Raw genomic sequence first — 12,683 nt, 5'->3', positions numbered from 1 at the left:
CTAAGATTTTTGAAAAAAATAAAACCGCTTCGGTCCGGTCCAAACTCAAGGCCTTCCTAGGAATTTTGTCAAATAAATAACGTATCTAATACTTATTATTAATAGTTCGTATAAATAATGATTTACGTACTTTGTGATTTTATTATGAGATTTATGTCATTACCAAAATAATGCATGAATATTTATGGACTGAAAAATAACAAATCGTCAAAAACTTAAAATAGTGAAAAATAAAAATGTGTTTTCTTTTGTTGAACTGCGCCATTGTTTCGATAAGTTAGTGACCTCGACAGTGCATTCTGAAAAAACAACAATTTCTCACCTATCTGTATAATGTGAAACTGTCACCACTTGCTTCCGTGTATGTTATTTACTTACTTATTATATTTTAGGATTATTTGTATTTTTTGAAGAAAAAAGTATTAGACAAAGTGTCTGCAGATTTTCTTAGGACCATAACCTCTTAATAATTATTATTTATTTTAATTTAAAGTTTTAACATATGATAGATCTTTGCAGACTGATAAGAAATAGTAATGACGAATATTTAAATTAGATTTAATGTTAGTTAGATGCGGATATAAAATTGCTAAGTAAATACTTTAAAGCGATATAATATTTGTATTCTTCTATCTGTCCATTGAAAATGTCATGAATTTAAAATCTGTATAAAATAATGACAAAACAAAACGTAATAAATATTTTATTAACTGTAAATGAACCGAGTAAAGTCACAATATATCGGTAGGGTTGAAACTCGACTTTATTAGCGAACAGCGCCGTGACGTGTATTGTAGTTTATTTCACTAGTGTATATCGCGGCGATGTCTGAAACTATAATAGTGCACAACTATTTACAAGCCTTTTCCAAAATGACCGTCAAAATTAAAAGTGATGAGGAAGTTAGAATATCTGATTGTATAAATAGGCAATATGTATTTTTATGCATAATTCACGCATTAAAAAGCGAAGTGCACCGATTTCCATTTTTTTATGAAACCTGTCTTACCTGACTTTATGACGTAGTTTTTTAAAAATAATGCATATCAATAATTACTTGAGCGCGGCCACAAACAGACGCACTGTAGCGTGTTCACTGTATACATATACAGTATACGTTTATGTTTGCACGCGAAGTGCTCCGGTCAGTTGATAACATGGCTTCGAAACGATCCAACACGTTTAAGGTCCTGCTGGCGTCCCTCGCGGTGGCGGCGCTCGGGTACGTGCTGCGCTCCCCCAGCCTCTACCTGCGCCGGGAGACCAAGTCCTCGCTCGGCTACCCCAAGGACTCCCTGCTCAACTTCACCGAGCTCACCGCCGAGTATGGATACCTCTCCGAGGAACACAAAGTGCTCACAGACGACGGATACATCCTCACCATGTTCCGGATAGTGAAGGCCAGGAACTGTCACCGAGCGAAGAGATCTCCCCCGGTGCTGCTGATGCACGGCCTGCTGCAGAGCTCCGACTCCTGGATAGACTCGGGGCCCGACGCTGGCCTGGCCTACCTCATCTCCGACGCCTGCTACGACCTCTGGCTGGGCAACGTCAGGGGGAACTATTACTCCCGGGGGCACGTCCGCCTCGACCCTGACAAGGATCCCGCTTACTGGAAGTTCTACATCGAGGAGATTGGCATCTACGACGTGCCAGCGATGATCGACTATGTGCTGAACTACACAGGGTTCGAGAAGCTGAACTACATCGGCTTCTCCCAGGGAACCGGCACATTCCTGGTGATGTGCTCCGAGAAGCCGGGATACTGTGATAAAGTGAAACTAGTGATTAGTTTAGCGCCTGCGAGCAGGCAGATGCACACGCAGTCCAAGATATTCAGGACTATGACGCAGACGTTTTATAGAATGGAAGGCTTGTTATCCATGTCAGGTTTACAGGAAGTGTTCTCTAAAGGTGGCTTTAGTCAGGAGTTTGTGGCGTTCTTCTGCCAGCTGTCAGGCGTGACTGAGAGACTGTGTGAGAAGGTGATCGATGCGTTCGACCATGTGGACTCCACGCACCTGGGGTCCATTACAAACCAGACCACGAGAGTCCTGTTCGGGCACTTCCCGGCGGGGACGTCCGTGCACAACATGGCGCGTTACGGACAGAGCATGAACAGTGGAAGGTTCGAGAAGTTCGACTACGGCCGGGAGCAGAACCTGGTGCTGTACGGCAGCGAGGAGCCTCCGCAGTATAATCTGAGTGCGACCACTGTGCCGGTGATGTGTATCTACGGCAAGAACGATGGCTTAGTGGACACGAGAGACGTGGAGTGGCTCATGGCTCAGCTGCCGAATGTTCTCGAAATGGTGAAAGTGGAGGACCCTCAGTGGAACCACATGGACGTGACGTATAGTCAGTATACTGGTGATACCATATTTCCTAAGATAAACGAGTATTTATTAAAATATACTAGTTCGTAACAGTGGTCTTGTGTTTGATTGGAATTGTTCCCGAGTAATTAAATATCGATATGTTTGAGAAGGTGCCGTGACTGCAAGTATTTACCTAGTTTATATTTTACGTGTTGGCCTTGGTTCTAAATGAGATTTTGAATGATTGGAATGATCTATGCATTTCCATTAAGGCATTGTTATAAAATATTGTGGCTAAGGTCAATGGCCGATCTTGAGAGAAACGAGAAATGGCAAGGTCTAGAAGGTTATCGACCGTTTTTTCGCAGGTGAACTCAAATTAACTTATACTCTTATGTCAGAATTCAAAACATGTTTTTTAAAGACGATAATAGATAATATAAACAAAGTGTGATACTAAGAAGACTGTTTTGTTAGGTAATCTAAAAATGTAATAAATAATTTCTGTTTGATTAAATAATTTCTGGTTTTTGATTTTGATGGCAAAAAATTTAATATTCTAAGGTTCACATTACAGTGTGAAAGGTAGGAAAAGTCCAGACTATTTTGCTTTGTTTGAAATTCAAGAAATGTCGTGTTTATTTTGGACAAACAAAGATACTAGTTACTAGTTCACTTCCTACTTGATTATTCATTTGTTTAATGTCTAAGTCGAATCATTTGTGTTTGCGTAATGCTGTTTGTCAGGTAATTAGTTATCAAAATTATGATTAACATACATATTATTTGTTTAATGGCTACAGGACTTTGGCGTTAGATATAAATATTTGTCTGATTATTTATATTCATTGAGTAATCGAAGATGATAGGAGAGGTATTGGTCTTAAAGTTCAATTAATCTATTGCAACTTAAAACCTGTTAGGTATTATTTGGAAATGATGAGAAAGATTGATTAGGAAAAAAGTACAAAAATATAGATTGAAAAATAAATTAAATATTGACTAACGTATAAATATAAGTGAGTAACAAATCATTCTTGCAAAAACTATACAAAAAACAAAGGGACATAATTTTTTCGATCTGATTGATTTTTACTGAAACTTGTTGACAAGAAAAAAATACAAATTGACGTAACAACCATTGTTTTTCCAATGTCTAGTAACGCCATTGTCTAGTAACCAGTTATAATAATATAACTTACATAAGTACTGTCAATTCATTGATATTCTAATGTTTATGTAATAAATAATAATTCTAGTTGTCTGCCTCGCCTTGCTTAGACTTACTTAGAGGTGACGGTCAAGATCTTATGTTATAACTAGATAACTGATAAAGGGAATGTATTTGTAGGTCAAACAGTACTTAGCAGATGGATTTAATAATTGTTTAAAGCTTGCCGCGGTCAGTGCGCGGATGGGTGACCGACCATATTGTTATGACGAGCTCCTCTGTGTTACGGAAGACACGAAGGTTCCAGCTATCATTTGAACATCTTTGGTTGTCTATGATTTGGGAAAAGGCTAGGCAGATTCGAGACAATTTTTTATATGCTATTTTTACTTCTTACACCAAAAATATAATACGGAATACAATTTTCAATGACTTTTACCAAACTCGGACTACTAATTCCAGATTTCCTGGTTTCCCTTCATTTTTGCTTTATTTTTACAACAAAGGTAAGTATATATAAATATAAAAGGCTTTAAGTACTTGGAATAACCTTCGCAACTAGTTATATGTCGACTTGATACTTGGTAATTGTATCACTTAAGATCAGGAAGTTGTGTAGCTATTCTAGGCTCTGCTCGCGACTTTGTCTGTGCAAAACAATAAAATGGCTTGAAAAATTGATAAGTTTGCAGGAATTCCAAAATATATGGGGAAGGTAGCGTAATAACAAAGACATACTAATAATGTATTTTATCTTGTTCATATTTTATCTACTTAATTATGTGTCATAAAAAATTGTGTTTATAATTTTCCAGTTTCTTCGCAATATTTTCTATAACAACCTACACGTGGTTTACTAGTCACCTAATCAATTATAAACAGCAACAAGGTGAAATGAACTCTATGCATACACAAACAAAGTTCATTGTCGTCTGCCGTGAGTTCAAGGCTATATCGTGTTTTTACCGATTAGTGGTAATTGACACAGAGTAGGTATTTAAAGGCCAAGTTCAAGATTGTAATAATGACGTACATAGATGCGTAATGTAATCCTTACTTGATGTGATAATGGGAAAGTAATTTTGTCTGTCTGTCACGTCTTTGCGGCAAAACTATTGAACCGCTTATATTGTTTGGCACATTTATAGTATAAGCCTAAGAAAAGACATTGGGACGGGAACTGCTAGTATGTATATAAATGCATACACATGTATTATGTAGTTATGTGTACATTGTGTAGACGAGACATTGATACCTAGTCAACTTTTTTGACGAAATACATGAATTTTTCATTGGTCCTGAAAAATATCTGTAGTCGGTATACCTACCTAAAAAGAAATAAAATTGAAAGTGACTGATGACATAATGACAGTTATTTTTATTTATTTTAAAAACAACTTTTGTTGAAAAAACCGGTCCTATATCTTTTTGTTTCTTTTCGAAGGGTTCTTTGTTATTAATAAAACGAACAAATAAGTGCATTAAATATAAGACATCGTGTTTGAGGTCATTCCGCGCTAACTCGATGCGTTTTCCATCCTTCCCGCTGCACGCAATCATTTATAATCAATTTCCTTTAATTAGTAGTTAACTATTGTTGGTTTTATGACGCCGGTTCGGTTCCTGGTTGGGACATTATTTCCTATTGACTACTGTGAAATAGGATGCTCTTTAAATTATTTTTTAAGTAATCTACATTATATGAATGAAATTGTATTCGTTTAACATGACTTAAATAAATAGATAACACGTAAATAAACTGCACATTATTTAAAAGTTAAACTAAATCTATATTTACACAAAAAATAAACTTAAAACTAATAAAGGGCGTCGAAAAATTGGTCGTCATCGCTTTCGCCCGGCAGTTTAAATATAAGTTTATTTGAATGAAATAACTTACAAAAAAACCAAAAAATAAAAAATTATTTGGTATACATTTTTGAACAATATAATTATTAGGTCACCTATCCACTGACCGACCGCGGTAACCGCAGCTTAACCTTGAACTAGCGTCTTGTGCAGCTGTTTATCAATGAGCTGCATAAATGCATTAATGTCGAAATATGCAGTTAGGTTAGTAGTGATATCATCGCATGCAGTTCAATGCACTGTATTTACTAATCTGACATATAATCATGTGCATTTTTATCAATGTTTTCCTTATAAGTAATAAGTTGTCGAATAAATAATATAATCAATTCAAAATCATATAATAATAAACTGTCCGCTAAGCCCACACCTTGTGACATTTTTTGTAAGTGTTGTATTATAATCTCTACGTATTAATATCTACTCTGATATAATAAAGAGAAAATATTTTTGTTTGTTTGTTTTTTTTTGTATAATGGCTCCGAAACTATTATCAAGCACGCAAGCAAGCATTTTTCACTGTTAGGAAGCTAGATTATCCCCGAGTAACATAAGCTATGTATATTTTATCTATCAGCAATCAGTTCCTCCAGGACGCGGGTGAAACCGCGAGAAAAAACTAGTTGAAGATAAAACAGTGGCTAGTGGCTCACCCATTAAAATCCAGACTGTACTTTATTTAAGTTTAATTAATGAGATGTGTGAATCACGTAGTTCTTGCGGTGCTGTTTGTTCTACAAATTAATTACTTTATTCGGCAGTAAGACCGGTTTAATGTTCTCGTTAAAAGTTACTCATTAACTAGTTTAGTTGGATCTAATCTATGATCTTGGGGAAGCAGTTTCTTGGTACTCTAAAATTAAATTGATGTAAACATAACTATGGTTCACTGATTTTGCGTTTATTATCATTTAATGAAAAGTATTAATTCAATTTATAATTAATAGTATTTGTTTAGAAGATTAGAAAAATAAATTATTTGCGTCAGGGTTTTATCTTAGTAGGTAAGTGAACTCCGATACGGTAGATAATGGTGGGTTCAAGAGGTATAATATAAGTTTTTTTGTTAACCAGCGTTGCTAAGGTATAAAGGTTTTTGTACTCAAACGAGTTACGTTTTGAAGACAAAGACAAATACTTTTTTTACTTTAACTTTTAAAGATTTATATTTCACAACCCATACACATATTTATACGCAATCCGGAATAAATTGGGCTATCATAATGTTAAAGTGAAGGTATGATACTATTTTCTTTTTAATGCAGCCGAAACGTCGGATAAAGAAAAATGTTTGTACGTATTATTACGTTGATATATGATGTAGGATTTAATATATTTTACTTTATATTTTCACTTTGATAATATTTTGAAATATAAAACTGTCATTACTCGTGTTATGTCCTGCTCAGTTCACACGATTAACCAGAAGAATGGACATACCGACAATAATAACGATATTTTATTTTTTATAATAAACTCAGTTCAGTAACAAAAAGGTTTTTTTTTTTCAAAAAATCAAAGGATGACTGTGAAATAAATTAATTATGTTTATTAGAATAGTTTTTATTTAAAGTGTAAATATGATTGAATTAATAAACATACAAAAAGGTGACGTTAAAAAAAACTGCGTAGGTACCTATCCATATATGAACATAATGTCACATCAATCTATATGCACAGTAATCTATACTAATATTATAAAGCTGAAGAGTTTGTTTGTTTGACCGCGCTAATCTCAGGAACTACTGGTCCGATTTGAAAAATTCTTTCAGTGTTAGATAGCCCATTTATCGAGGAAGGCTATAGGCTACTTTTTATCCGGGTTCGTGCAGAGGTTTCCACGGGATGCGGGTGAAACCGCTGGCAGAAGCTAGTCTTCTATCTATATAAATAAAAATGAATTGTTGTTAGTTAGTCTGATTAAAACTCGAGAACGGCTGGGCCGATTGAGCTGATTTTGGTTTTAAAATGTTTGTAGTCCAGGGTAGGTCTAAAAAGTGAGCAAATAAGGAAAAAAATAAAAAAGTACGGTGTCGTGTGTTTGTTACTTACTAAATATGCCTCCAATAATTAGGCGGTAAGAAGTTCACCGGGTCAGCTAGTAAAATATAAAAACAAGTGAGGATAAATCTATAGCAATATGTAATTTAATATACGACAATAATCCTGCGTCATAGAGTATATAGAAACATATAGACAGATATATTCCGACACCCAGTCATGCTTGTAATTAAAATGGCTGCCCATTACGCGACAGCCAACATTTTTTATTATTTATTCAAATGCCAATACTCGGATCGGACGAGCAAAAAAATTATGTTTTTTAATCGCTCTGAAATGTTTGCAGGGAAACTTTTCAATGAAATACGTGTTTATTGAATTTCTATTTATATTGTGAAATTGAATCACTGGCTGGAATGTTACGCGCAGTTGTTTTTATTTTTATTTTTAGGTAACTGCCTATAATTCATTTTCTTCGGCATTCTTGGGACTACTTCGAATTTATTACTTAGACCTCCAACGTATGTATGTAAATACTGAGGAAGAATATACAAAAACCCGCTTAAAACGAGGCATTCAAAACGCACCTTGATACGGCGGATCTACTTTCGAAGTTAAAATATCTAACTATTCAATATCTGTATCACAAAACAGGTATAGCATTAATTCTATTGGCACAAAGGTGAAGGTCTTTAAGTATTACCTACAAGTTTAGTTTTTATTCATTATGAAAAACACGCAAGTACCGTGTGATTATATTACCCATGCACAAAAAAACAGGCATAAGTAAGCAATTAAATGGTAGCCGTGGCCTCTCATAAAAGTTTTTCTACAATAGGTGTGGTTGTGCAGATCATGATATACCTCTACAAATATGTATCTAGTTTGACCAAAATCAGTTTACAGTAATTTCACACAAGCGGTTTTTCCGACCGGCTTCTTTACGCGTAAGCGCATTTTGAGCGACAAAAAGCCTGTCGCATGATTTCACGAGTCTTCGTTTGAAACTGTGGTCGGCAATTGTTTGCTTCACCATCGCCCGTACAATGTGCTCGGAAAAACCGTGCGGAAAAACTTTCTAGTCTAAACAATTGCAAGCATTGTGTAAAAAATAAGTTACACTTTTGAAAATATAATCAAACTATATAAATCTGCCGGTGACTATTTCTATGCTGGATAATAATAGGAGATGCATATAATATGCTTTTATCTTTCCTCAAATACCTGCTCAAAACCGTCCAGGTAGCAATATTTTCCGCTTTATAATATTACTAAGACCCTTAGCTCAGCAACAGGTCGTTATTAACGACGGATATTGTCGCACATAAAATAATATATTTTTCATCGCTTCTGGTTTTATATAAAATGCATCTGCACCAGCTTATTGACAATATAATATTGCAGTAGCTGCCGGTATTAAATGATAGCGGTATTTTTCTCAACGGTATTTTGTTCAGAGCGGTATTTTAGCCCTGGGTAGAACAATGCGGGGTGGCACAGTGGTCGATATATATATTTTTATGGGCATATATGTCTGTGTATTGAAGCTCGTGACAATGGGCCTAGGCATTACGGAATGAAGAATGTTTTGTGTAGTTTGCTGGGAATTCAATATCTAGCCTGACCTGTTTCAGGATTTAATTCCTGAATTTTGATTCTATTGAGAATCGCCATTTTTGTGAATGCCTTCGATATCACTCAAATATTTGCTAGGTAATAAATAATTATTTTATTTATCATCGGTGATTTAAAACTTTACTTCAACCAATAGCTTCAATTCGTAAAATAAATGAAGTAATTACTTATAATATGATAATGTAAGCGTGGAATATAATAATTAAGTGAAACATATAAAAACATTTGCAAAAACTAAGTTGTTTAATTTCAGTTAATTCTATTTAACACAAAAAAACATAGCTGGCTATTCATATTTTAAACATATATAAATGTTATGCTAAATTAGTTTTTTCTTATGATTACTACGTACTAATAATATTTGTGTTTTTGTTTCAGGTACGTAAGAAACTGCTACTGCAGAGGGCAGGTATAACATGTACTAAGTATGCCAATATTATTCCTTGAGCTGCTAGCGTTTATTTAAACCACGCACACGTTTCAAGTAATTTAATGTAGGGTTAAATGCTACGATTTATTGCAGAGATCAAAAGAAATCTTTTAAAAAAATGTGTGAAATGCAGACTAAGTATACTTCATTTTAAATGCATCTATAAATCAATGATGAATAGACAATTCTGAAGCCTCTATTTTCTGTGGTCATCATTTCTCTAAAATCTGGTTACGTCTCCATTTTGCAAATTCTTGTCTCCTTAAGCATTTTCGCCTCAAAATATATTCCAAAATAACTTAATCAAAAATATAGATCTATGTAAAGTCACGTAAATCTAACTGGAGTGAATATTATTTGCTAACTCAAAAGAAAAGAAAACCTCTCTCTTTTTATCTGCGTATTGAGAAATATTAGACAATTCTATATTGAAGTTGGTAAAATAACAATAATCTTATAAGCATATACAAAATAAGATTTGGACTGAATATATGGCGAATGTCGTGAAACTCGAGAAATATTAACTCACGTTTCGATATGTTATTTTATTATATGCTTTGTGAGCGTTACTGTAGATATATAAAAGTATTTTTTTGTTGTTTATTAATAACAATGAATTGTTCATGTTTTTTTAAATAAGTATGGTAGGTGTTACCTAGCGCTATATTCTCGATAATGAATCTATGAATTCCCAAATTTTATATTACATTTTTACTTAAATCCTTCCAAATATTTAAAAGTAACAGAAAATAAGTAGAGAAAAAACTTGCGAAAAAATTCCTGAACTTTGATTAAAATTTAATACAAATCGTTTTTCTTTTTTGTTTCGATTACTTAATTTTCTATAAACTTATTTAACTTTAAATAAGATAACAATACCGAACTACAGACCAGTTACATTACATAATACACGTATTCATATAATATTGGTAGTTTAATATCACAAACACACATAGGCAGACATATGCAGGGGTGCCAAACCTTCGCGACAATATTGTAAACTGTAGCTTAAAGCTTAGGGTTCCGTAGCTATCAATATAATCTGTTGTCTGTACGTCAGGTGACAGGCTGTTGTTATTTCGGTCAACAAATCAGAATAGATAATATGCTGAGTAAGGATTTACTGATCGGGAACTGGTAAAGACTAACTTAGGGAGACTGTTTACTAGATAATATTTTAGTTTGGTAAAATAATATGGTGGTGTGGATAAAGGTCAGATTAGGTTGTGGGTTTGGGGTATGAGATGACCTTTTTATTGTGTTTTTGTACCTCTGTTGAGAGAACAGTACATGCAAACTTTATTATAATACTACTTTTTATATATTAGCATTAGAAAGGGATTCCTCTATTAATATTACTTTTGTAACGTAATCCTAAAAGCGACGTATTGCTAAACTTGTCACGTATTCGTATTGGCAAAGTTAAATCGTAAAAAAAACTTGAAGGTTGACCACCCCTGCACCAGACGTGTCACTGAAAGAGACAGAGCTACTGTATACTGTTCTCTCGCTCTCGGAAAATTGTATCAAGCAATCATCATCATCTGCCTAGCCTTTTCCCAACTATGTTGGGATCGGCTTCCAGTCTAACCGGATGCAGACGAGAACCAGTGTGCCACATGGAATGACTAAATTGTATGATAATAATAATAATGGCGCATTTTAACATGTATTTAATACATTGTCATCGACAGGTGCCATAGTTCCCGTAGTTTCCCCATTCCTAGTCCATTAGCATCCCATCACAATAGCCCAAGTAGTTTTTATCCATAGTTAGCAATAGTTTAGCACAGAACCGGGGATTGTCCTTGGGTACATTTCTATAGTGTATACAGGGATAATCGTCGGTTTTGTGTCACCATTTCATTAAAGTTGTCTCAAAAGGGCTTCAGCGTGTTGGCTTCGGCCCCACGTTCGCCTCCCAAAAATCCGGGACTCTATAGTCCCGAGGTCTGGAAGAGATAATGGCGCCTTAGCTAGTTATGGGACACAGTGGCTGGTCTCATATTAGGAGAACATAGATACATATTACACCGCACAAGCATTTACGCAAACACAGTTGCACTCTCTATTCCTTCACTCTCAAAGCCCGATGGGACGGCAATCCGACACGACCGGAAAGAGATCAGGCGCAGGACCGACATTTACGTGCTCTCCGACGCACGGGTGTATCACCAACTTCCAGGCTCCGGGCTGCTTTGTGAACGTTTCCGAAACCCACAAAGCGATTTCAGGACCCGGGAATCAAACCTGTGTTATGTGATAACTGGACTAATTGGACAGCAGAAATGTATGAAAGCAATGCTCTAATGAAATATTTGTGTATGAGAGTGAATAGTCAGCATTATTGGTTAATAGTTAATAGATTCCTTTGTGTTGCCGCGGGCCAGTTATTTGAAATTAAACGGGCTAGTTAAATGATTCGCTTGCATGCAATAACGCGAATTATGCTCATTGAAGTACATAACGTTTATGTATGATCATTTATTGCTCATTTTGCTGTGTTCGGTAAATTGGAGAGCAATTTGGTAATAACGTTCATTCAACAATCCTAATCTGTTTTCAGTGGATATTTGTTCATAAAGTCAACATAGATTTGTATTTGATGTACCTTCAGTAAGTAAATGAAGGGTCTGTTTATTTGCTAATTTGTTATAAATGTGTTTTTATTATTGGCGGAAGGAAATATTTTTAGAATAAGCTGCTGTTCGAGGTTTTTGGTTTTTGAGATTTTTGGGGTGAAAACACCTGGAAAACTACTTTCCAACTCTTATAAAAAAGTATACATAAACTATGTTATTATTGCTAAGTTTCATTAAAATCTTGCAATGTAGATTCTGCGTGAAAGAGTCTATCACCCACACATACAAACATTCACATTTATTGGTGTGATATGATTAGTATCGACAGCAAATTAAACTAACAATCGTGATAGAATCTAAAATGATACGTACAAAGACTATGACGTCATTATGACGCTTTCACTAGCGGAATTTCCGTCGGGTTTTTCACGACATATTATGGGCAGTAAGAATGCAGTGATAAAGATGACATTTAAAACCGAGCGACATATTTTTTCCCCTAGGTATGTTTCGCGCGTATAATATATGGTAGGCTTTGCTACTCTACAAAAATCCGTGAGTGTGAAACTGCTGTTATTCTTTCTAGCTTTTAATACCCGATAATTTATCAAATGAAACGCCTGAAACATGAGTAGTTTCACCGCCATTTCAGTTCTGTGCGAGTTTTACGATCGTAG

General features: G+C 35.0%; 3 protein-coding genes across 4 annotated transcripts in view; 2 read left to right on the top strand and 1 right to left on the bottom strand.

The window, feature by feature from the left end:
* Positions 1–12,683, bottom strand: part of Dnalig1 (DNA ligase 1) — a 362,733-nt gene that overhangs the window by 190,561 nt on the left and 159,489 nt on the right. The gene's annotated exons all lie outside the window — the stretch shown is intronic.
* LOC110376650 (uncharacterized) overlaps positions 1–12,683 on the top strand; it is a 223,185-nt gene that overhangs the window by 140,775 nt on the left and 69,727 nt on the right. The gene's annotated exons all lie outside the window — the stretch shown is intronic.
* Positions 1,084–2,431, top strand: LOC110376658 (lipase 1). Its single transcript, XM_021335220.3, has one exon. It carries the CDS (start codon positions 1,122–1,124, stop codon positions 2,424–2,426), a length of 1,305 nt encoding a protein of 434 aa, XP_021190895.3. The 5' UTR covers positions 1,084–1,121; the 3' UTR covers positions 2,427–2,431.

Source organism: Helicoverpa armigera, chromosome 25 (assembly GCF_030705265.1).
Source record: "Helicoverpa armigera isolate CAAS_96S chromosome 25, ASM3070526v1, whole genome shotgun sequence".
Classification (NCBI taxonomy): domain Eukaryota; kingdom Metazoa; phylum Arthropoda; class Insecta; order Lepidoptera; family Noctuidae; genus Helicoverpa; species Helicoverpa armigera.
Note: the sequence above shows the minus strand (reverse complement) of the source record. Positions and strands in the feature narration are given on the sequence as shown.

Coding starts and splice junctions, on each gene's coding strand:
- LOC110376658 (XM_021335220.3), top strand. CDS start 1,122: ATGTTTGCACGCGAAGTGCTCCGGTCAGTTGATAACATGGCTTCGAAA.